At 39.8% G+C, this 22,941-nt stretch overlaps 1 protein-coding gene across 1 annotated transcript in view; it reads left to right on the top strand.

Moving 5' to 3' along the window:
• Positions 1-464: 464 nt before the first annotated feature.
• Positions 465-22,941, top strand: part of wdr11 (WD repeat domain 11) — a 114,263-nt gene continuing 91,786 nt past the window's right edge. The window contains exons 1-2 of the mRNA XM_062058622.1: positions 465-679; positions 5,695-5,806. Coding sequence (XP_061914606.1) covers positions 594-679; positions 5,695-5,806 — 198 coding nt within the window. The 5' untranslated portion in view covers positions 465-593. The remainder of the gene's footprint in view (positions 680-5,694; positions 5,807-22,941) is intronic.

The raw sequence follows: 22,941 nt of genomic DNA, 5'->3' as shown, positions 1-22,941 counted from the left end.
TGTTACGTACTGTATTTGATATACTTGAGGTATATTTACATGTTTATAAAAGCCAGGGGAATGGGTCTTTGGGGGGAAAACTGCCAACGGCTTTAAATTACAGTCAATAGTAGTCTTTGCTTTTGTTTACTTATTTTTCACAACAGACTTTATTTTGCTCAAAACATGTACATAATTAAAAATGGATCATTAATTGTTTATAATGTTACATTGTTTTACATTGTAATTATTGCTAAATTATTCACAAATAAGTTTTCTGATAACTGACATTACTTTATTTTGCTAAAATATGTGTCCTGTGTTTTATTTTGATTATAATCATGATAAAAAAATTAGGCAAAAATCAAACACTGATTTAATTATTTTTAAATTCCAGAAAATGAACATCCAGAAAAAAGCTAGCAGTGGCAATTGTAAATGCGCCAGCGGAACTGCGATGGTGCTGGTTTGAGTTCCCGCACGACTCTATTTTTCATGGCACAGTTTCACTTCTGTTACCATCCAAAACAGAGCACCGTCAGCCACCGAAGCTAAATAACATTCGCCACGTTCGACCAAGCAGCGTGAATGAGGTGCAAAAATAATCACTAACAATGATTCCTTACACGGTCAACATCAAACTCGCAGCCCGGACGTTGACTGGCACTCTCAATTTGCAGAATAAAGCCGCAGTAGATTGGTGAGTACTGCAGCTGCCCCGTTAGCATGCCTTGATAGCTTGTGGTTGAATGAACTCGCACGACAATGTTTACATATTGCAGAATCCGCTGGTATGCGTGAATTTCACTTCATTAGTTTTTTTGTGTGTGTATAGTTATTTAGGTGCATGTCCTATTAGCGGTTGACATTGTGGAATTGTTCCAGCTGTAATACAAATAAACCATCTCTTTTGTCATGTGACTTTCCTGGCCCTGTTGTATTTTTGAAGCCTGTTTCTGGTATAGGAATGCACCAGACACGTATATTTACATACAATATATTTTACATACTTGATTGAATGTTGCTCATAAAACTACAGTGATTTTGGAATGTCTGACCCAGGATACTGTGTGATATTTTAAACAGAAACTAGCATCACTTCAGTGGCTGCTTTAAGTCTTAAAGGCCTATTGAAATGCGATTGTCTTATTTAAACGGGGATAGCATTCTATGTGTCATACCTGATCATTTCGCGACATTGCCATATTTTTGCTGAAAGGATTTAGTAGAGAACATCGACGATAAAGTTTGCAGCTTTTGGTCGCTGATAAAAAAGCTTTGCCTGTACCGGAAGTAGCGTGACATCACAGGTTGTGGAGCTCCTCACATTTGCACATTGTTTACAATCATGGCCACCAGCAGCGAGAGCGATTCGGACCGAGAAAGCGACGATTTCCCCATTAATTTGAGCGAGGATGAAAGATTTGTGGATGAGGAAAGTGAGAGTGAAAGACTAGAGGGCAGTGGAAGCGATTCAGATAGGGAAGATGCTGTGAAAGGCGGGTGGGACCTGATATTCAGCTGGGAATGACTAAAACAGTAAATAAACACGAGACATATATATACTCTATTAGCCACAACACAACCAGGCTTATATTTAATATGCCACAAATGAATCCCGCATAACAAACACCTCCCTCCTCCCGTCCATATAACCCGGCAATACAAATCAAACACCCGCACAACACACTCAATCCCAAAGGCCAAAGTACCGTTCACCTTCACAAAGTTCATACAGCACATATATTTCCCCAAAGTCCCCACAGTTACGTACGTGACATGCACATAGCGGCACTCACCTACGGGCAAGCGATCAAATGTTTGGAAGCCGCAGCTGCGTACTCACGGTAGCGCATATCCAACTCAAAGTCCTCCTGGTAAGAGTCTCTGTTGTCCCAGTTCTCCACAGGCCAATGGTAAAGTTTGACTGTCATCTTTCGGTAATGTAAACAATGAAACACCGGCTACGTGTTTGTGTTGCTGCAGCCGGCCGTTAATACACCGCTTCCCACCTACAGCTTTCTTCTTTGCTGTCTCCATTGTTCATTTAACAAATTGCAAAAGATTCACCAACACAGATGTCCAGAATACTGTGGAATTTTGCGATGAAAACAGACCACTTAATAGCTGGCCACAATGGTGTCCCAAAATGTCCTCTACAATCCGTGACGTCATGCGCAAACGTCATCATACTGAGACGTGTTGCAATGTTAAGATTTCATCATTGATATATAAACTATCAGACTGCGTGGTCGGTAGTAGTGGGTTTCAGTAGGCTTTTAAGGATCCTGATCATGGCAGATGTGGAAAAAGGGCATGTGGAATTGTCCTACTAGATTTAGCTGTATAAGCTTTAGTCAATGTGAATCAGTGTTGGTGCTAGGAATTTTCAAAATCATCAAGTCATACAAACGGGTTTCCACAGTAAATTTTTGGGGTCCCACTTTTTTGTAAGCGTTTTGAAAACAAATGATAAATGTATGCATTATCCTGTTATAACTCACATTCTACTATAACAATGGGACCCATTACCTCCCTGCTTGGCACTCAGTATCAAGGGTTGGAATTGGGGGTTCAATCATGAAGACTAAAACAAGTCATTTACTGAAGACATGCCACAGAATGAAGTTAAAATGGTTCACTTTACACCAGTGGTTCTTAACCTTGTTGGAGGTACCGAACCCCACCAGTTTCATATGCGCATTCACCGAACCCTACTTTTTTTTCAAAATTCTAGACAAAGTTATTATATGTTTTTGGTAACACTTTAGTATGGGGAGCATATTCTAAGTAACAAAGACTTAATTTAGAGTTTTTTGGTCACTAGGGCAACATATTATAAGTAACAAAGACTTAATTTAGAGTTATTTGGTTAGGGTTTGGGTTAGGGTTAGAGGGTTAGGGCCAGGGTTAGAGGGTTAGGATTATAATGAGGCCATGCCGAATAAGACAATAAGTACTTAATAATGACTAGTTAAGAGCCAATATGTTACTAATTTGCATGTTAATTAACAACTAATTAATGGTGAATATGTTCCCCATACTAAAGTGTTACCATGTTTTTTTACTTGTGCATAAAATGAACCGTGCATGAACATCACCTTGTTCTAACAACAAAACCAACACAGTGCATGAACTCACGACAAATTACACACCTGCAAATCAGTGTGACTTCTGCTGTTGCCGTATCCGTAATACGCCGATAGGGAGAAGTTTTTATTTACACGATGAGTCGGGCGTGTTTTGACCTGCGCCGAACCCCTAGGGTTCGATCGAACCCAGTTTAAGAACCACTGCTTTACACTCCCCATAGTGTTTACCATCAAGTCTTTTTTTTGACAGCCACTCACGCTAAAGTTGTCCCAGTCAAACTGAGGCAGTATTTGTCATCGATAAAACTTTCGGCGAATCAAAATTTACGACCAATAAAAGCGCAATAAACACGGACGGAATTTTGACTTGGCAAATATAAACTAAACAAAACACCGGCGGAAAGCGATAATCGATCAAATAAAAAAACAAACCAAGCGGTAAAACAAATACAATAATAAAATCCGCGTCCGGGGAACGCGCGGGCTTCTGTAATTGCGCGTTCCTTTCTAAATTCAATGCGTAAAAAGACACAAAAAGTGGGTTAACGCCAACACTGTGAATGCAATGATAAACAGTTTAAAACAGCAGTATAGTTTATCATAATGACCTCTACTAGGCATCAGCTGTCATTGAACATGAGCTGTCAATAGCCTTGCGAGGAGAAGATTGACATGTTTGAATGGCTCGGAGCTAAATCCTTTTATAAAGTTTGATGGATAAGACATTTTGCTCAGTGGCCTTGTGGTTAGAGTGGAAGGTGGTGAGTTCAAACCCCGGCCGAGTCATACCAAAAACTATACAAATGGGACCCATTGCCTCCCTGCTTAGCACTCAGCATCAAGGGTTGGAATTGGGGGTTGAATCGCCAAAAATGATTCCCGAGCGAGGCCACCGCTGCTGCTCACTGCTCCCGTCACCTCCCAGGGGGTGAACATGGGGATGGGTCAAATGCAGAGGATAATTTCACCACACCTAGTATGTGTGAGACTATCGTTGAGACTTTAACTTTAACTTTTAGGACAAGGGGTGTCGTACTCATTTTCAACGTGGGCTCCATCATCGTTAGCGAGCCCCTTCATTTGGATACTATCTTGTTTACGAACAAACAGATGGAAGACTTGCTTTTGGAATCAGAAGTCAAAGTGACAAGCTGATATAGAATATTTAGTGTAGAATGTTGATTTGATAAGGGTTTCAATGACAAAAAAAGCTTAGATTAGCTTGTTTCGTCCAATAATATCAAGTTAAGAACTGCATTCGCATGCCTTATATTGTTTTCTGTCAAAATTTAAATACATTTATTAATAAAGATGAAATGCCTTATTCACACACATTATTTGCAGGCTGTCGCCGGCCACATAAAGCGCTGTACTAGGCGGGCCCAGATGTGGCCTCCTGGCCTTGTGTTTGACGCCTGTAGAAATGGAGTTTGTCACAATCTGACCGGCTGTAAGCATGAAATATCAAATATTGCCCAAGTCAAAATGTACCAGAAATCAATATTTTATCTTTAACATCATTATAATTGTATGGTGTCTTGCTTATTTTCTATATTTGTTATACTTTTTCTTCAATAATGCTCCAATTAAATTAATAAGTATTTGTTTCACATTTCACTCATGTTTTATTGGGTCAATTTTCACATTTAAATCAGGCTTTTGACTTTCTTTTTTTTTTATTGTACACCCTAACAACATTGTATATCAACATGGAAATAAATCAAAGAGTAAAAATTATTTCAATATGCATCATAACACAAAAGGGTAATATTTAAAAAATGGTGTTGTCAAGCTTATGAGATGTGATGCAAGTGTAAGCCACTGTGACACTATTGTTCTTTTTTTTTTTTAAATGTTTTTATTTTTTATAAATGGCTGTAATGATAATGTCTGGTTGATTTCTAATCACTGCTATGTTGGAATTTGTATTAATTTTGATACTGTTAATATTCATTTTTGTTTGACTGCTTTTGGATTATTTTGTGTCATGTTGTGTGTCCTCTCAATTGCTCTGTTGATTGCTATTCTGAATGTTGCTGGGTCGGGTTTGGTTTTGGAATTGGAATTTAATTATTATGGTATTGTTGTGTATTGTTTTGTTTTGATTGATTAATAATAAAATGTTTTTTTGAAATACAGCTAAGAATGTGAGTGTATGAGGATTTGTGTACTTTTGTATCCAAGTTTTTATTTCAGTTCTGTACAAGATATATTTATTAAGATGTACTTATTGCCTGTGCTTGAACTGCACAATTATACGCAAACATGTACTACACACCAGTTACATGTGTCTTATATCTGCTAGTGCTGTGTGGTACATTTTGTTTTTGTGCTGATGACACCTATGCCATTTCACTATATAAAGTAATACAATCTGCTCATAAATCAGATTTTAGAGCGTTGAGGGTGAGACATGCCTTTTGTAATGCAATATTCTTCTTGCACATTTTACTTTTGTCTGCAAGGGAGAGTGTTTGTTTGCTTAGTTAAAGTACCACTGATAGTCAGTCACACACACACTAGGTGTGGTGAAATTACCCTCTGCAGTTGACTTAGTTTCTTTTCAATTTTCAATCCTTTTTGACAACAAAGAGCCTCTTCTTCCTTCTTTTTTGGTTCATAGGGGCTGGCAGGGGCTGATAGCTCAGGGATGTCACTCAAGCATTCTCATCATTGATCCAAAGACAGCACAGATCATCCAAGTGCTGGAAAGGCACAGAGCCAATGTGGTCAAGGTAAGTGTTTCATTAATTGCCAGGACACAAACAAATGTGTTGACATTTTTTAAAACAAAGTGATGTTAAAATACAGTTGGGGCATTTTAATGTAGGCTTGATATTTATTATAAAAATGTTGCTCTTTATTCCTGTTCTCTTGCAACAATAAAGCAACTGATTTAATTATAGCCTTCTTTCTTTGTTTGTAATACATAGTCGTAAATGTGGGGTAAATGTGGGAACTTGCTTTTTGGCGTAATATACTTGTCAGATAAGATGCACACACTTGCTGCTGGCTGAGAACCTTCTAACCCCGCTATCATTTATCCACACTTAGTATGGTATGACCTTGAGCTAAGTTGTTTCTGACTGACACCATTGATCCTGTGAGGATATTTCTCTGCAATGACTGAGTCCTTTTGTGTGTTTATTTCTGTGTGTGTATATTCGTGTTTTGGAGAAAACTAAATAATGGGCCATAAATTATCCAGTGATTATCAGAGGCTACGCTCTGCCTGAGGCTTCCATTCTTTACTCCAAAACACTTTACTCTTAAAGGCCTACTGAAACCCACTACTACCAACCACGCAGTCTGATAGTTTATATATCAATGATGAAATCTTAACATTGCAACACATGCCGATACGGCCGGGTTAACTTATAAAGTGCAATTTTAAAATTCCCGCCACACTTCCGGTTGAAAAACTCCTTTGGATATGATTTATGCGCGTGACGTCACAAAAGCAACGGAAGAGGTTGGACCCCATCGGACCCGATAGAAAAGCCTCTTGTTTTCTTCGACAAAATTCCACAGTATTCTGGACATCTGTGTTGGTGAATCTTTTGCAATTTGTTTAATGAACAATGGAGACTGCAAAGAAGAACGTTGTAGGTGGGATCGATCGGTGTCTTAGCGGCTAAGTACAATACTGTAATATCTGTGATATTTGCATTAGTGTACTGTGTCTTTAAGGGTTTGGGGAACGCGCATGCGCGAGTGAGTTGGCGGAGAACTTGAGTGTGTGTGAGCGTGAGTTGTGGCTAACAGCAGCTCGTGTATGTGTGTGCGTTACTTTTTGAACTACAACCAGTTACCGCTTGTTAATAAAGCGATTGAGCAATTTGTTTAATGGACAATGGAGACTGCAAATAAGAAAGTTGTAGGTGCGATCGATGGAGCGGCGGAGTACACCAACACCAGGAGGTTGTGTTGTGTTTTGAGCAGGATAACAGACGCACTACGGTGAGTCTAGCTTTGGCTTCCAAACATTTGATCGATTGCCCGTACGTGCGTGTCGATATGTGCATGTGACGTACGTAACTTTGGGGAAATATATGTTTCTTGCCGACTCTGATGGCGGCCGGGGTGTCGTCAAAAGCGTACAACGCCCGCCGCCGCATCTAAGTTAGCTACGCAGCTAGGTTAGCTTCTGTTTTTTTTAGCTTCGCCAAGCGGAATTTTATTAATCGTGTATTTACATGTTCATGGTTTAATAGTATTATTGATCTTCTGTCTATCCATCCAGTCAGGGTTTTTTTAAATTTAGTTTCTATCTGCATTTGAGACTGACGCTATCATGTTGGCTACGCAGCTAGGTTAGCTTCTGTTTTTTTAGCTTTGCCAAGCGGAATATTATTAATCGTGTATTTACATGTTCATGGTTTAATATTATTATTGATCTTCTGTCTATCCATCCAGTCAGGGTTTTTTTTAATTTAGTTTCTATCTGCATTTGAGACTGACGCTATCATGTTGGCTACGCAGCTAGGTTAGCTTCTGTTTTTTTTAGCTTCGCCAAGCGGAATATTATTAATCGTGTATTTACATGTTCATGGTTTAATAGTATTATTGATCTTCTGTCTATCCATCCTGTCAGGTTTTTTTAAATTTAGTTTATATCTGCATTTGAGACTGCTGCTATCATGTTGGCTACGTAGCTAGGTTAGCTTCTATTTTTTTTAGCTTCGCAAAGCTGAATTATTAATCGTGTATTTACATGTTCAGTCACTGTGAATGTCCATTTCGCGTTCTCGACTCTCATTTTCAAGAGGATATAGTATCTGAGATGGTTTAAAATACAAATCTGTGATACACAATAGAAAAAGGAGAGAGTGTGGAATCCAATGAGCCAGCTTGTACCTAAGTTACGGTCAGAGCGAAAAAAGATACGTCCATCACTGCCTCTCAAGTCCTTCACTGTAACGTTCCTCATCTACGAATGTTTCATCCTCGCTCAAATTAATGGGGTAATCGTCACTTTCTCGGTCCGAATCTCTCTCGCTCCATTGTAAACAATGGGGAAATGTGAGGAATACTAGCTCCTGTGACGTCACGCTACTTCCGGTACAGGCAAGGCTTTTTTATCAGCGAGCAAAAGTTGCGAACTTTATCGTCGATTTTCTCTACTAAATCCTTTCAGCAAAAATATGGCAATATCGCGAAATGATCAAGTATGACACATAGACTGGATCTGCTATTCCCGTTTAAATTTAAAAAAAATCATTTCAGTAGGCCTTTAAGCCCACTGCAGCAGTTTGCAATTCTTCAACACAGTCACAATGCAGGGCATTATGGTGGATTATAGCTATAAAAGAAAAAACAGCCACCTTAAAGAAAGACATACAACAGTCAATTATTTTAGACACTCTGCTTTGATTAGTTTGTCTTTTTAAGTACAGAGCTGGCTGTGTGGAATCCACTGATTATCAATTGGAATTTTCCCCTAAGCACCGCATTTACACTGGGATCAGTTGATGCAAAGCATTTGTTTTAAATTGGTACATATATTTGAGAAGTTTTGCCTTTTTATCATTCATTTTTGTGACCTTTGAAATGTATAATTTTTTTGTTTTAGGGAAACAAGTTAAGGAAAATGAAGCACCTATACCAAATTTCCCTTGTTCAGAGTTACTGTATAGGAAATAGGACATACATTTTGCGGTTAAAAGTTCATGCACTCACTGTAGGCGTGACTGTCATATTGATTTTGGGCCCCTAACAAATTATTTATTATTATATTATATTTATTTCAGTATAAAAGTGTAAAATGTTTTTTTCTTCGGTCATGTAATTATGATAATCGTGTGCTAGGGCAGTGGTCCCCAACCACCGGGCCGTGGCCCGGTACCAGTCCGTGGAACGATTGGTACCGGGCCGCACAAGAAATAAAAAAAAAAAAAAAAAAAATATTTTTAGTTTTATTTATTTTATTTTATTTTATTAAATCAACATAAAAAACACAATATATACATTATATATCAACATAGCTCAATACAGTCTGCAGGGATACACTCCGTAAGCACACATGATTGTATTTCTTTATGACAAAAAAATAAAATAAAAAATAAATACCATACATCCCCCCCACCCCCGGTCCGTGGGACAAATTTTCAAGCATTGACCGGTCCGCAGCTACAAAAAGGTTGGGGACCACTGTGCTAGGGCATACATGCATGTAACAAATTGAATTGATTATTCTCACCTGGATGTAGATCATCAGTCGTTTAAAAACCACCACATCTACACTTTCATGGCAAATAATGCCAACAAATTTAGAATTTGGCAAGTTAGTTTCAATGTCATTTATTACAGTGGCACTCAATGCCTCAAGCATTTCATCTTTGGCTTCGTGATGGCCATAAGCTGTGTTCCCCTTTAAGAATGGAAATATGTGGGGTGAGTGACGTGTGTAAGTGAGTGGGCAAGTTAGGAGAGGTAGCGCTAGCATGTTAAGGAGTATTAATAGCATGGTGGATGTCCGGTTGGTTTTGTGGAAAACATAAAGAGTTGTAACAAATTGACTGCCTCGTCATTCTGACCCAAGAGCGGATCTGTAGGGACCCACTGCCGGGTAAAGTGGAGGGTGTTACCCCCAACTATACATCGGCCCTGGAGGGAACGTCTCCCCTGCGCTCCTCGACCACGGTCTAGGAGCCGACAAGCAGGAAAGGTGTAATATGATGTTTCTTGGTGCCTGGTGAGGCTGGATCTTTGGAAATCAGTGCACCCGGTCGTAAAGGTGTTTTTTTTCTTAGCCTGTTTACATAGCGTGCAAAACATCTTTCCATCTTCATAAGTGAGCCATTTGCTGAAAAGTGGATCTTCAGAAGCCACTTTGCTGAAAAGTGGCTCCTGAAGCCACTTTTCATTGAAGCTTCGCTTCTTGGGTGTATTGTTCGCCATGACAAAAACAATAACACGTGGAAGTCCTACTACCGGAAATGCAGTTTTTGTGATTGATAAAACTTTCGGCAAATCAAAATTTAAGAAATGGTACAGGAAAGTTAATTACTTTGAAGTCGACCAATAAAAACGCAATGAACGGGGACGAAAATTTGACTCGGCAAATATAAACAAAACAAAACACAGGCGGAAAGTGTTAATCGATTAAAAAAAAGTAAACCGGAGTTTTGCCCCGTAGAAGGCAGGGTCTGTAAAAAAAATAATAATAATCTGTGCTAAGGCTGCAGCTAACGATTATTTTTCTATCGATTAATCTATAGATTATTTTTTCGATTAATCAGTTAATCTATAGATTATTTTTTTTCGATTAATCTATAGATTATTTTTCCTTTTACCGATTATTTTTTTATTCAAAATGAAGATGAAAAAATAAATGTAGGCCCGTTTTTTCAAAAGGCATGGCTTTTATTTACAAAAAAAAAGAAGTATGGCCACTCAGTCAACATTGACAACAACATGACTAAATATTCTGTAACAATGTAAACATTTAAAACTTTTAACATTTAAAAAAATTAAAAGTAGCTTATTTGCTTTTTAATGTGCAAATATAAAAGTCAACATCCAGTGCAAATCTTAATATTCTGCAATAGTATAAGCATTTCAAAAGTAAAAGTATTGCTTATTTTGCTTTAAAATGGGCAAAAATAAAGATAAACATCCAATACAAAAAAGTGCAAAACGTGTAAACATTTCAACAAAAGTGAAAGTATTGCTTATTTGCTAAACTGCAAAAATAAAGATAAACATCCAATACAAAAAAGTGCCAATCTAAATATTCTGGAGCACTGTAAACATTAAGTATTGCTTTTAAAATGTGCAAAATAAACATCCAGTTCAACACAGTACACAATAACGAATGCTACTCATTCCAGTGAGTGTCTAACAGTTGTAATGACGAAAGGTTAGCATGTCTACATGCTTTGGTTATTTTCTTGTTTACAATATTCCCAGCAGCTGAAAATAGGCGCTCAGAAGGGGTCGATGTGGCTGGAACTGAGAGCTAATTAGCCTTCACCTCAAGCCAGGATTGCGAGTGAGCTGAGCTGCAGTTTAAGTTTCTAGAAGGTCAACGGGCTCATAGTGATGTTACTAGTAGTTGACTGGGAGGTGTTTATTATCATTTGGGGAGAGTCCGCTGCCTGATGCTCACCTGCTAAATACCTATCTGCTCCACGCTGAAGCGCTGACTACATGCGCTCTGAATACGCACTGCTGATTGGCTGATAATGCTTCGTGTGTACCAATCAGATGGTTGTGTGGGTGGGACAATGCTGCGTGTGTACCAATCAGATGGTTGTGTGGGTGGGACAATGCTGCGTGCTGAGACAGAGGCAGACGGAGCAAAGCAGCTTGTTAAGACTTTAGCTTTAGCTTAGAAACTCGTTCGGTACACCCCCGTACCGAACCGAAAGCCCCGTACCGAAACGGTTCAATACAAAACACGTACCGTTACACCCCTAGCAGATACAAATGACACATTCATGTTTTTGTGTAATGATGACAACGTATGCTCGCGCGGACGATTGACTAGTTGATGGTTTTCTTTTCAAATGTTCGTTCATAGCCGTTGTGCTGCTATGATAGGCCATTTCCGCTCGAAACAGTGTGCATACAACAACATTATTAGGCCGTTTATTGAAATACTCCCACACTTTTGACCACTTTTGGCATGCTTTTCCCCCCTCGCTCGCACCGCTCGCATCGTCTTCTTTGATCGTCTGCTTTGCGCTTCGCCATGACTGTAGTGTGACGTCCTTACGCGACGCGTCGACGCACAAAAACGGCGTCGACGTATTTACGTAACCGATGACGTCGACTACGTCGACGCGTCGTTTCAGCCTTAATCTGCGCCCCTCCGGAAATGCGCGTCCTTTCTGATTTCAATGCGTAAAAAGACACAAAAAGTGCGTTAATGCCAACAGTGTGTATATATATATATATATATATATATATATATATATATATATATATATATATATATATATATATATATATATATATATATATATATATATATATATATATATATATATATATATATATATATAAACATTCATGAAGTTTGGTTCTTTTATGAATTTATTATGGGTCTACTAAAAATGTGACCAAATCTGCTGGGTCAAAAGTATACATACAGCAACATACATTATCAATTTGGGTGATGTAGAAAAGTTACAATCAAATCAAATTAGCTTCATGGCATGGCCTCTTAATTTCATGTGAGTGATTATGATTGACGACATCTGTAGACTTCTCTGAGCCTATTTAAATAGTGCTCATGTGATGCAGTCATTAGACTCGGTTACAAATGCGACAATGGTAAAGTCAAAGGAACTCAGCACAGATCTGAAAAAGTTAATCATTGACTTGAACAAGTCAGGAAAGTCACTTGGAGCCATTTCAAAGCAGCTTAAGGTCCCAAGAGCAACTGCAGACAATTGTTCTTAAGTATAAAGTGCATGGCAAAGTTTTGTCACGGCCACGATCAGGAAGAAAACGCAAGCTATCACCTGTTGCTGAGAGAAAATTGGTCAGGATGATCAAGACTCAACCGAGAACCACCAAAAAGCAGGTCTGCAATAAATTGGAAGCTGCTGGAACACAAGTGTCAGTGTCCACAGTCAAGCGTGTTTTGCATCGCCATGCAAGAAGAAAGCCCTTGCTCCAGAAGCGACACCTTAAGGCTCGTCTAAGGTTTGCTGCTGATCACATGAACAAAGATAAGACCTTCTGGAGGAAAGTTCTGTGGTCAGATGAAACAACAATTGAACTGTTTGGCCACAATACACAGCAATATGTTTGGAGGAGAAAAGGTAAGGTCTTTAATCCCAGGAACACTAATCCTACCGTCAAGCATGGTGGTGGTAGTATTATGCTCTGGGCCTGTTTTGCTGCCAATGGAACTGGTGCTTTACAGAGAGTAAATGGGACAATGAAAGAGGAGGACTACCTCCAAATTCTTCAGGACAACCTAAAACCATCAGCCCTGAGGTTGGGTCAGTTAGGTGTTCCAACAGGACAATGACCCCAAACACACGTCAAAAGTGGTAAAGGAATGGCTAAATTAGGCTAGAATTAAGGTTTTAGAATGGCCTTCCCAAAGTCCTGACTTAAACCCCATTGAGAACATGTGGAAAATGCTGTAGAAACAGGTCCATGTCAGAAAACCAACACATTTAGCTGAACTGCACTAATTTTGTCAAGAGGAGTGGTCAAAAATTTAACCAAAAGCTTGTGGGTGGCTACCAAAAGCACCTTATTGCAGTGAAACTTGCCAAGGGACATGTAACCAAATATTAACATTGCTGTATGTATACTTTTGACCCAGCAGATTTGGTCACATTTTCAGTAGACCCATAATAAATTCATAAAAGAACCAAACTTCATGAATGTTTTTTGTGACAAACAAGTATGTGCTCCAATCACTCTATCACAAAAAAATAAGAGTTGTACAAATTATTGGAAACTCAAGACAGCCATGACATTATGTTCTTTACAAGTGTATGTAAACTCAGTTGTGGTGTGTGTGTGTGTATATATATATATATATATATATATATATATATATATATATATATATATATATATATATATATATATATATATATATATATATATATATATATATATATGTCTTGAGCTTAACTTTGTTTTATTAATGCTCATGAGAGAGAGACAATTTTCTCACAAAGATGTGGGGTTCCAAACATGCACAATACTTTTGTAGCAAGGGCTGTTCAGTTGGGGTAACCTGGCAAGAGATACTGATAAAATGTGTCCAAGCTAACTGCGGAAAATTTGCCCTTCAAATCGGAATCACACTGTAAGTCTATTATTTCTAGTTGGAAGTTGCTAGGCAGATCAGAGGCATTCACAGTGAATGGTGAGCAAACAACTTTGAGGTCTTTCTCCAGTTCACAAAAAATCTGAAAGTGTTGCTTAAACTCCCGCAGTAGTGCCGTTATTTTATCTTTAAGCCGCGTCTCGTTTGTGGCATGTTGGGTCGCACACACATCTTTCAGACAAGGAAAGTGAGCTGTGTCACCACTTGCGAGTTGCACCTCCCACAATGACAGCTTCAACTTGAATGCACATGTTGTCATAATACTGCGTGACAACTTTATTGCGCCCCTGCCGCATTTTGTTCAACTTATTTAGGTGCTCTGTAACATCCACTATAAATGCAAGCTTCTGCATCTATTCTGTTGACTGAAATTCTAACACCGGTTTGCCCTTTTCTTCCATGAAATGTTCAATTTCCACTCAAAGATCAAAAAAGGCCTCAGCACAGCACCTCGGCTTAACCATCCTACCTCGGTGTGGTATGGCAGGCCTCGGTTGGGCTCGAGGTTGTCAAAGTGACAGTGATTCAGGCCTCTTGATTGTAGGAAATTAACAGTTTGGACCACCCTCAAGACGTCATCCATCTTTAATGATTTGCAGCACAAAGCCTTCTGATGTAAAATACAGTGAAAAGTCCAAAAAGCACGTCCTACATTTGCAGTCTGCACTTTCTTTTAAAATGTTGCTGCGGCACCTGCTTTTTTTCCGACCATTGAGGGCGCACCATCTGTAACCAGACTGACACCGAGGGACCAGTCCACTCCCACTCTGTCCAAAACGCCGACAAATGCGGTGAAAATATCAGCTGCTGTTGTGGTATCCGTCATTGGCACCAACTCTACGAACTCCTCCGTGACGGTCAAAGTGTCATCATCTTTGCGGATGAATATGGCCAATTGTGCAACATCTGTAATGTCCGTGCTTTCATCATTGGGCAACTGAAAACGCAATAAATGTCTTTACTTTGTGCTTCAACTGGCTATCCAAATCCGCTGAAAGATCAAAAATCCTTTCTGCAACTGTATTTCTTGTCAGGCTGATATTTGCAAAAGCTAGGCGCTTTTTAGGGCACACAATCTCCGCAGCCTTCAGCATGCATGTCTTTACAAATTCACCCTCACTAAAGGGATTCGAAGCCACTGCGATTGCATTAGCGATAACTAGTTTTCACTGTAGCGTCACTGACTTCTCGACTATGAGTAAATACAGACTGCTGTTTTTTTCAGAACTGCCAACAATTCATTCACCTTCTGTCTTCCTTGCAAGTGGTTGTATTTGTTGGCATGAAGAGTCTCATAATGGCGACGAAGGTTATTATTCTTTCAGCACTGCAACTTGCTGTGAACACACCAAACACACAGCTTTACCTTTCACTTTCACTGCGTCCACTTTTCCCTTTTTTGACAAAGACATTTTGCGGCAAAAGGGCGCCAAAGCACAATGTTGGGTTATCGGGTTAGGTCGAGGGGGAGGAGCCAGAGTCACACTGTACAGTTTATCTCTTGCCTGACATACTTGTAAAAACAGTTTGCTTGTCAGCAGAATTGCAATTGCGTCATTGAGTGAACACATTTAGAAAAGCAGTTTCTTTCATAAAAAAAAAATCCAGTTTATGTTTGTATATCTTTACCAAAGTCATCTCGCAGGCCGAATTAAACCTGTTTGCGGACCGTATGTTTGACATCACTGCTTTAGACCATTAAAAGAGGTGGACTAGAGCACTGAGCATTTGAGTCCACACGCACATGCAGGCTTGCAACATAGTCGAGTCATCAAATTACTGTAATGCTTCTTGCAAGTTCTTACTGATAACAAACACATGTCATGTTAGAAAAGAAAATACTTAAAATACAATAAAAAACCCACCACGCTTGCTCACCTGTAACTACATTTGTGTGCGTAATAAAGATAGCCATTTAATTAATGCAATCACTCCCCTAACAAGTATTTAGTGACAGCCGCCCCTTTGCACAATAGAAAACAATCAGATTAAAATACTTGGATTGGCCAAGTGTGAATAGCCCTTAATTAGTTTGTTTTCTGGTATCGACAGGGCTTATAAAACTGCTGTATGTTACAGACTCTAAATAGAAAAACGATAGTCAAACGATTAAAATATTTAACCAAGATTAATCAAATTTTTGTTCATAATTAACTCAAAATTAATAGCAGAAAGATATCATTTTTCGTCATTAAATAGTGTAATCTGGACAGATAATTTTTAGGTTTTTAATACCATGACTGTACAATTAATTTGCTTTAATGAAATGTTTTTAAACATTGTGCTTTTTGAAACAGCTCAAGACAAAAGGATATAAACACGTTAATAAATAATTTTTTTTGCCAGAATTCCTATTTTGTAGGAATACATAATTTGTATTCCTGCTTTAGAGGAGAGGAGCTACACGTCCATGTTTAGATAGCAGTTTCACGCATTATAAGTTGGGACGGTATAGCTCGGTTGGTAGAGCGGCCATGCCAGCAACTTGAGGGTTGCAGGTTCGATCCCCGCTTCCGCCATCCTAGTCACTGCCGTTGTGTCCTTGGGCAAGACACTTTACCCACCTGCTCCCAGTGCCACACACACTGGTTTAAATGTAACTTAGATATTGGATTTCACAATGTAAAGCGCTTTGAGTCACTTGAGAAAAAGCGCTATATAAATGTAATTCACTTCACTTCATTAATAACACAAAATGTGGCTTGTTACGATCATGCTTTGATTGTCAAAGATGTTAAGTGATATTTTTTCTACATGAATAAATTGTTCTGATATTCTGTACTTTACATGTTGTACAACTTAGAAGTAGTAGTTAATATTGGAAAAATCATGAAAAAAGAAAATCATATTGATATTATTACAGTAAGGTAAATAAATAGAAACAAATATTTCACAATGAAAACACATTAAAAAAATGAAAACAATGCATAGAATAGAAATCAATAGAATAGAATATAAATTACTTTATTGATCCCTGGGGGAAATTCAGCACGACAGTTCGCTCACAATAGACAATAAACACTTAGGTATTTTTTTACATGTGAATAATATAAATACAGTCTATTATGCAGAATTATTCACATGTGAATAATATAAATACAGTCTATTATACAGCATTATTCACATATGAATAACATAAATACAGTCTATTATACAGCATTATTCACATGTGAATAATAATAATTACATTATACATTTAAGTACAGTCAAAAAGGAACATATGCATTATACAGTCTGATGACTGTCGGTATGAAGGACTTTCCTGTGTCGTTCCGTGTTGCATTTTGGGAGTCTGAGCCTTCCACTGAACGTGTTCATTTTCTCCACCAGGTCCGAGTGTAGTGGGCGGGAGGTGTTGTCCATAATGACTAAGAGCTTTGCTAGACTTCTCCTCTCTGACACCACCGCCAGAGAGTCTAGCTCCACTCCCACCATGTTACTGGCCTTCCTTACCAGCTTGTCCAACCTGTTTGCGTCCCCTGCTCACAGTCTGCTGCCCCAGCAGGCCACGGCATACAAGAAGGCGCCCGCCACCACCGACTCGTAGAACATCTTCATCATCTTTGTACAGACGTTGAAGGATCCTAGCCTCCTGAGGAAGTAGAGGCGGCTCTGTCCCTTCTTGTAAGTGCCTCAGCGTGTTTTGACCCATTCAGCTTGTTGTCGATGTGTACTCCGAGGTATTTATAATCCTCAACCATGTCCACATCGACCCCCCTGATGGAAACAGGGGTCGCCGGAGTAGTCCTCCTCCTTCCCAGGTCCACAACCAGCTCCTTGCTCTTCGTCACATTGAGCTGGAGGTGGTTCTTTCCACACCATGTGACAAAGTCCTCCACCAGTGCCCTGTATTCCTCATCATCACCATCTTCAATGCACCCCACTATCGCGGAGTCATCAGAAAACTTCTGAAGGTGGCAGGACTCTGACTGATAGTGGAAATCGGTGGTGTAAATGGTGAAGAGGAAGGGGGAGAGGACTGTGCCCTGTGGGGGCCCCGGTGTTGCTGACCAGTCTGTCAGACACACAGTCCTGCAGTCGCACGTCCTGTGGTCTGTCAGTCAGGTAATCAACAACCCAGGACACCAAGGGGGCCTCCCCCTGCATCGTCTCTAACTTCACACCCAGTAGCCCGGGCCGTATGGTATTGAAAGCACAGGAGAAGTAAAAAAACATGACCCTCACACTGCTCGCAGGCTTGTCTAGGTGGGTGTGGGCTCGGTTCAGCAGGTAGATGACCGCGTCCTCCACTCCCAATCGGGGCTGGTAGGCGAACTGGAGTGGGTCCAGGTGGGGCTTGATCGTCGGGCGGAGTTGTTCCAGAACCAACCTCTCCATGGTCTTCATGAGCTTGTCGGAGCCACTGTGTCAAACCTGTTAAAGAACTGGTTTAGCTCATTGGCCCTCTCTTTGTCTCCGTCCACCCCCCTACCCCCGACGGTTTGAGGCCGGTGATGGTCTGCATACCTCTCCAAACCACCTTCATGTTGTTGTCCTTCAGCTTCCCTTCCAGCTTCCTCCTGTAGTTCTCCTTGGCCTCCCTGAGTTTGGTCTTCAGCAGCCCCTGAACTATTTTCACCTTCTCCCTGTTACCAGCATTGAATGCCCTCTTCTTCTTATTCAGTATAGCTTTGATGTCCTTGGTCACCCACGCCTTGTTGTTTGGGTAGCAGGTGACCGTCCTTGATGAGATGTTTGAGTCAACACAGAAGTTGATATAGTCTCTGACGCACTCTCTGAGCCCGTCAATGTCCTCTCCATGAGGCTCCATGAGCACCTGCCAGTCAGTTACCTCAAAACAGCTCTGTAGGGTCCCTTGGACCCCCTCTGACCACCTTCTCACTGTTTTTTTGGTTACAGGCTGTCTTTTGACCAGAGGCATATAACAGGGGTTGAGGTAAACAAGGTTGTGGTCTGACCAGCCTAGCTCTGGTAGTGGTATGGGGCTATACGCATCCTTGATGTTCGCGTACAGCAGGTCCAGGATCTTATTTCCTCTGGTGTGGCAGCTGACAAACTGGGTGAAGTTGGGTAGTGATTTGTCCATAGTAACATGGATACAATCCCCCGAGATGAGGATGAGAGCTTTCAGGTGCTTGGTTTGGAGTCTGGCTATCGAGCTGTGGATGACGTCACTCGCAGCTGCAGGGTTAGCAGAGGGGGCGGATGTATATTGCCATAATGATAACATGCGGAATCTCCCTGGGCAAATAATATGGTCTGAGTCCTACAGCTATCTCTATATTCGGGTCACAGTGTCGCTCTTTTATTGTGATATGACCGGGATGACACCATTTCTTATAAATAAACAAAGCAAGCCCCCCTCCTTTCCGCTTGCCGTTGGTTCGGTCCCGGTCAGAGCGCACAGTTTGAAACTCGTTTATAGAGACGTTACTATTAGGAACATCGTCGTGCAGCCGCGTCTCAGTAAAACACATTAGGCTACACTCACGATATTCTTTCTGACTAACGGCAAGCACCGACAACTCATCCATTTTATTTGCCAGAGACCGCACGTTACCCATGACGACGTAAGGAAGATATGGTTTATATCTCCTTCTCTCCCTCCTCGCTTCAGCCCTCTTCTGTCTCGAACGTCTCCCCTCCCCCCGACAGCCACGTAAACCTCCATTAGTCCTTTTTAGCTCCTCCAGGATCTGGTTAGTTAGCGCCGGGTCCGTTAGCTGGATGCTAACAGCAGGTTTCGCCAACAACTGTTCCCTGGTGTAGATAAAGGAGCCTCTCCACTGTTGTTGTCCGTCTGAGCTCTTCAGTAGTGTCCCCACCATCAGTAGGACGAACAAAACACTTCTAAACTGCATGTTTAGAAGGGCATGACTAGATGAAAAGTTAATGTAAAGTACAAAGCGAACAAAGAACAAAGACGGAGCGAACTGCAGCAGCGGCCGTCTAGATCGACACATGCACACTAATAAATATATATACACATGTACAATACATTAGTTTTTTTTCATATCCAAAAAGGAGTGGGAAGAAGTCAAACTTATTTACTTCCACCCCTTATTTTATAAATCAAGGCTCCAGCACCCCCCGCGACCTCAAAAAGGGCCAAGCGGTAGAAAATGGATTGAAATAACTACCTTTCTTATCATCATTGTTAGTACATACAATGATACACTTACCGGTCAACAACATATCAATAATCTTTTACCCACTTTACTCACTTTCCTTTGGCACAAAAATATAGTACATACGTGCAATATACACATACTGCATATCGTCACATGACTACAAGTACTAATTGATTGTAACACCTACCAACAAATAACTACCCAAAAAATAATAATAATGTAAATATTTTGATTGTTAGAAAACCTAATTTTTGCACATATTGAAAATCATGTATTTGTATTGTTTTTTTCAAAATGTTCCATAGCTTAATCCCACATATTGAGACGCAAAAGCTTGTTTGTGGTGTGCGTACATTCTGAAATTTAAGATTGAAAATTACCCCTTAAATTGTAACCCCCTTCCCTTTCAGTACAAAACTTCCAAGGCAGTTAATTGTTTTTTGCTTTGTAATTTGTACTGTTTGTAGTTACACAAGATCTTTAAATTTCAATAGTTTTGAATGTAAGAAAAATCTATGTGTGATCACTTTATCCTGCCTTATGAATGACCTTTATTGCTTTCTTCTGCAGGATGATAAGTGGATATAGTGTGCTTATGTAATTATTGCTCCAAACTTCTGCACAGTAGTGCAAGTTAATGGCATTCATATCTCTGCGTGACGAAGTTTTAACCTTTTCTACCTACGTAATACAATGTAATATTCAGTCTGGTAAACATTCTACAATTGTGGACAATCAATCAGAACAGGTTGTTAAAGAAAAGAGAAACTGGAAATTGTGATGTATCATGTTGTATGCTTGCATGTTCGAAATAAACTCAAACTCAATATACCATAGCAATGTTAATATTGTGTAGTGAACTGAAATTACCCGATGTGGGCTGCAGAGGGCAGTGGCAGGCATGCCTGCAGTATTAGACCTTGTCTCAGTGGTAGCGAAGAAGCGACGATCAACGACGATCTTCCTTCATATTGCCGCTGCCATTACAATACACTTAATTTCAATCTACCAGAAAACATTTATTTAGGTAGAAATATCACATAACACAGAATAGCATGATCGTATTGTAAGACAATTTTTCCTTGTTTTGTTGGTTAGACCGGATGTGAAGTGTAGCGCTATTATTGTGAAGCCGCCAACCGGACGTCTGTGATTGGTATGAGAACAGACTTGACGTGTTTTGACGAAAATCTCAGATAAAACTGACTTTAGACTTCCTCTCTCTTCTTTGTTTCTGCTGAGCGTACATTCCATCTTACTAAAACAGTTACAATATCAATCTACATTTTATGTTTTTAATGCACTTAACTGTAATCCAAACACGAAGGTGAAGCTTCTCCTCACGCCAAGCAGCAATGCGCGCTCAGCGTTCACTCCAATGATGTCGACCCACGCCGATTGAAGGTAAAATTGTCTTGTCTTCTCCGGAAAACGACTTGCCATGGCTTAGGATCTGTGCAGTTTTGTGAGCTAGTTTCGAGCCTGCGGCTCAACAGTAACTGGACCCCATTACACTTTTCCCCAAACTACGGAACCAGCCGAGGGTAAAAAACGTTAATCGCGCGTTTAAAAAATGATCGCCGTTAAAGGAACGTATAGTTAATGCGTTATAATCGCGTTAACTTTGACGGTAAACCAAAAAGCATAAGAACACCACAACGGTTAGCACATGCTACTAATAGTGGTTTATAAGAACAGATTTAACAAATTAATGTCTCTATTTGTCACAATTAAATTAATCTTGTACAAATTGCAATTGCCACAAAATGAGTGGCAATCAGGCTGTCAATCACAGCTGTCAATATGCATGCCTGTTGCACGTGCACATACACAAAAGAGGTCTTTGACACACAAGGATTTAAAAACTGATGCTTTGGTTGCTATTTTGCTGTTGAACTGGTGAGTGAAATCATTCACTATTCCAAACACTGCCTTTGTAACAACGTTATTCTATTAGTGGGGCATAGCTTACATGGTTAGACCACGAAGAGGGGGGGATGTATTGCTTGCAGCTCATTCAAACGCTTGTGCCATCGAGGCAGCTGCCTCATTGTGACATATTGCATCTTTTAAGCATAGTCCATACATCTTCAGTAAAGTTACGGTTAGTTGTTTGGCAAGGCCATTCCAAAAGGTAGATACAGTATTAGCCTTACTTAACCTTTTCAAAACCATTTTGATGTGTGTTTGGGATCATTGTCTGTTTGGAACAAACAATTGTATCCATATCTGAGATGCATTTGAAGTTAGTCTTCCCTGTCCGTTATTCCATCCATTTTGTGTAGTGCACTAATGTCACTGGCAGCAAAACACCTCCAGAGAATGATACCACTGCCACTATGCTTGGCAATTGGCACAGTGTTTTTCGAATCTAAAACATAAATATGGAAAATATCTACTAAAACAAGATATACGTAGATGACATGTCAATGCACAGCAAATTAAACAGCAACATAGTTTTAAAAATGCACTCCCATAACAAATATCCAGGTTGAAAAACACAGTACTGTTGCCAGAAAGTTATATAACGGTAAATGGACCCAAACGCAATACTGAAACATGTAATGAGGTGATAAGGTATTGCCAAGTCTTATGAAGCAGGTATAACTTAAGAATAATTGTGGATGTCTAATTGGGTTTTAGAGTGTCATTTAGAGAATATTTGGCAAAAGTTCATTGTTAGAAACTGTTTAATACTATGGGCAGGAACAACAGTTTTTGGGACTTTATTTTAATGTTGTACCTTCAATGTTTGAGTAGCAAATGAAATACTTGCAACCACCTCTGAGCATGTACGTGAAGATGATTATAAAAACAGCCCTAAAGTTTCAGAAGCAGTTCTACCCTACAGCAGTGTAAAGCTTAGCTATCTGTTTTTTTCTGCTTGCTATTTCATTTTAAACATGTTTACACAAAACCAGCAAATACACATCAACATAAAATCTTTCTCACAGATACATTGATAAACAACTAT

Source organism: Entelurus aequoreus, linkage group LG09, assembly GCF_033978785.1.
Source record: "Entelurus aequoreus isolate RoL-2023_Sb linkage group LG09, RoL_Eaeq_v1.1, whole genome shotgun sequence".
Classification (NCBI taxonomy): Eukaryota; Metazoa; Chordata; class Actinopteri; order Syngnathiformes; family Syngnathidae; genus Entelurus; species Entelurus aequoreus.
This window is presented reverse-complemented; position numbering and strand designations above follow the sequence as displayed.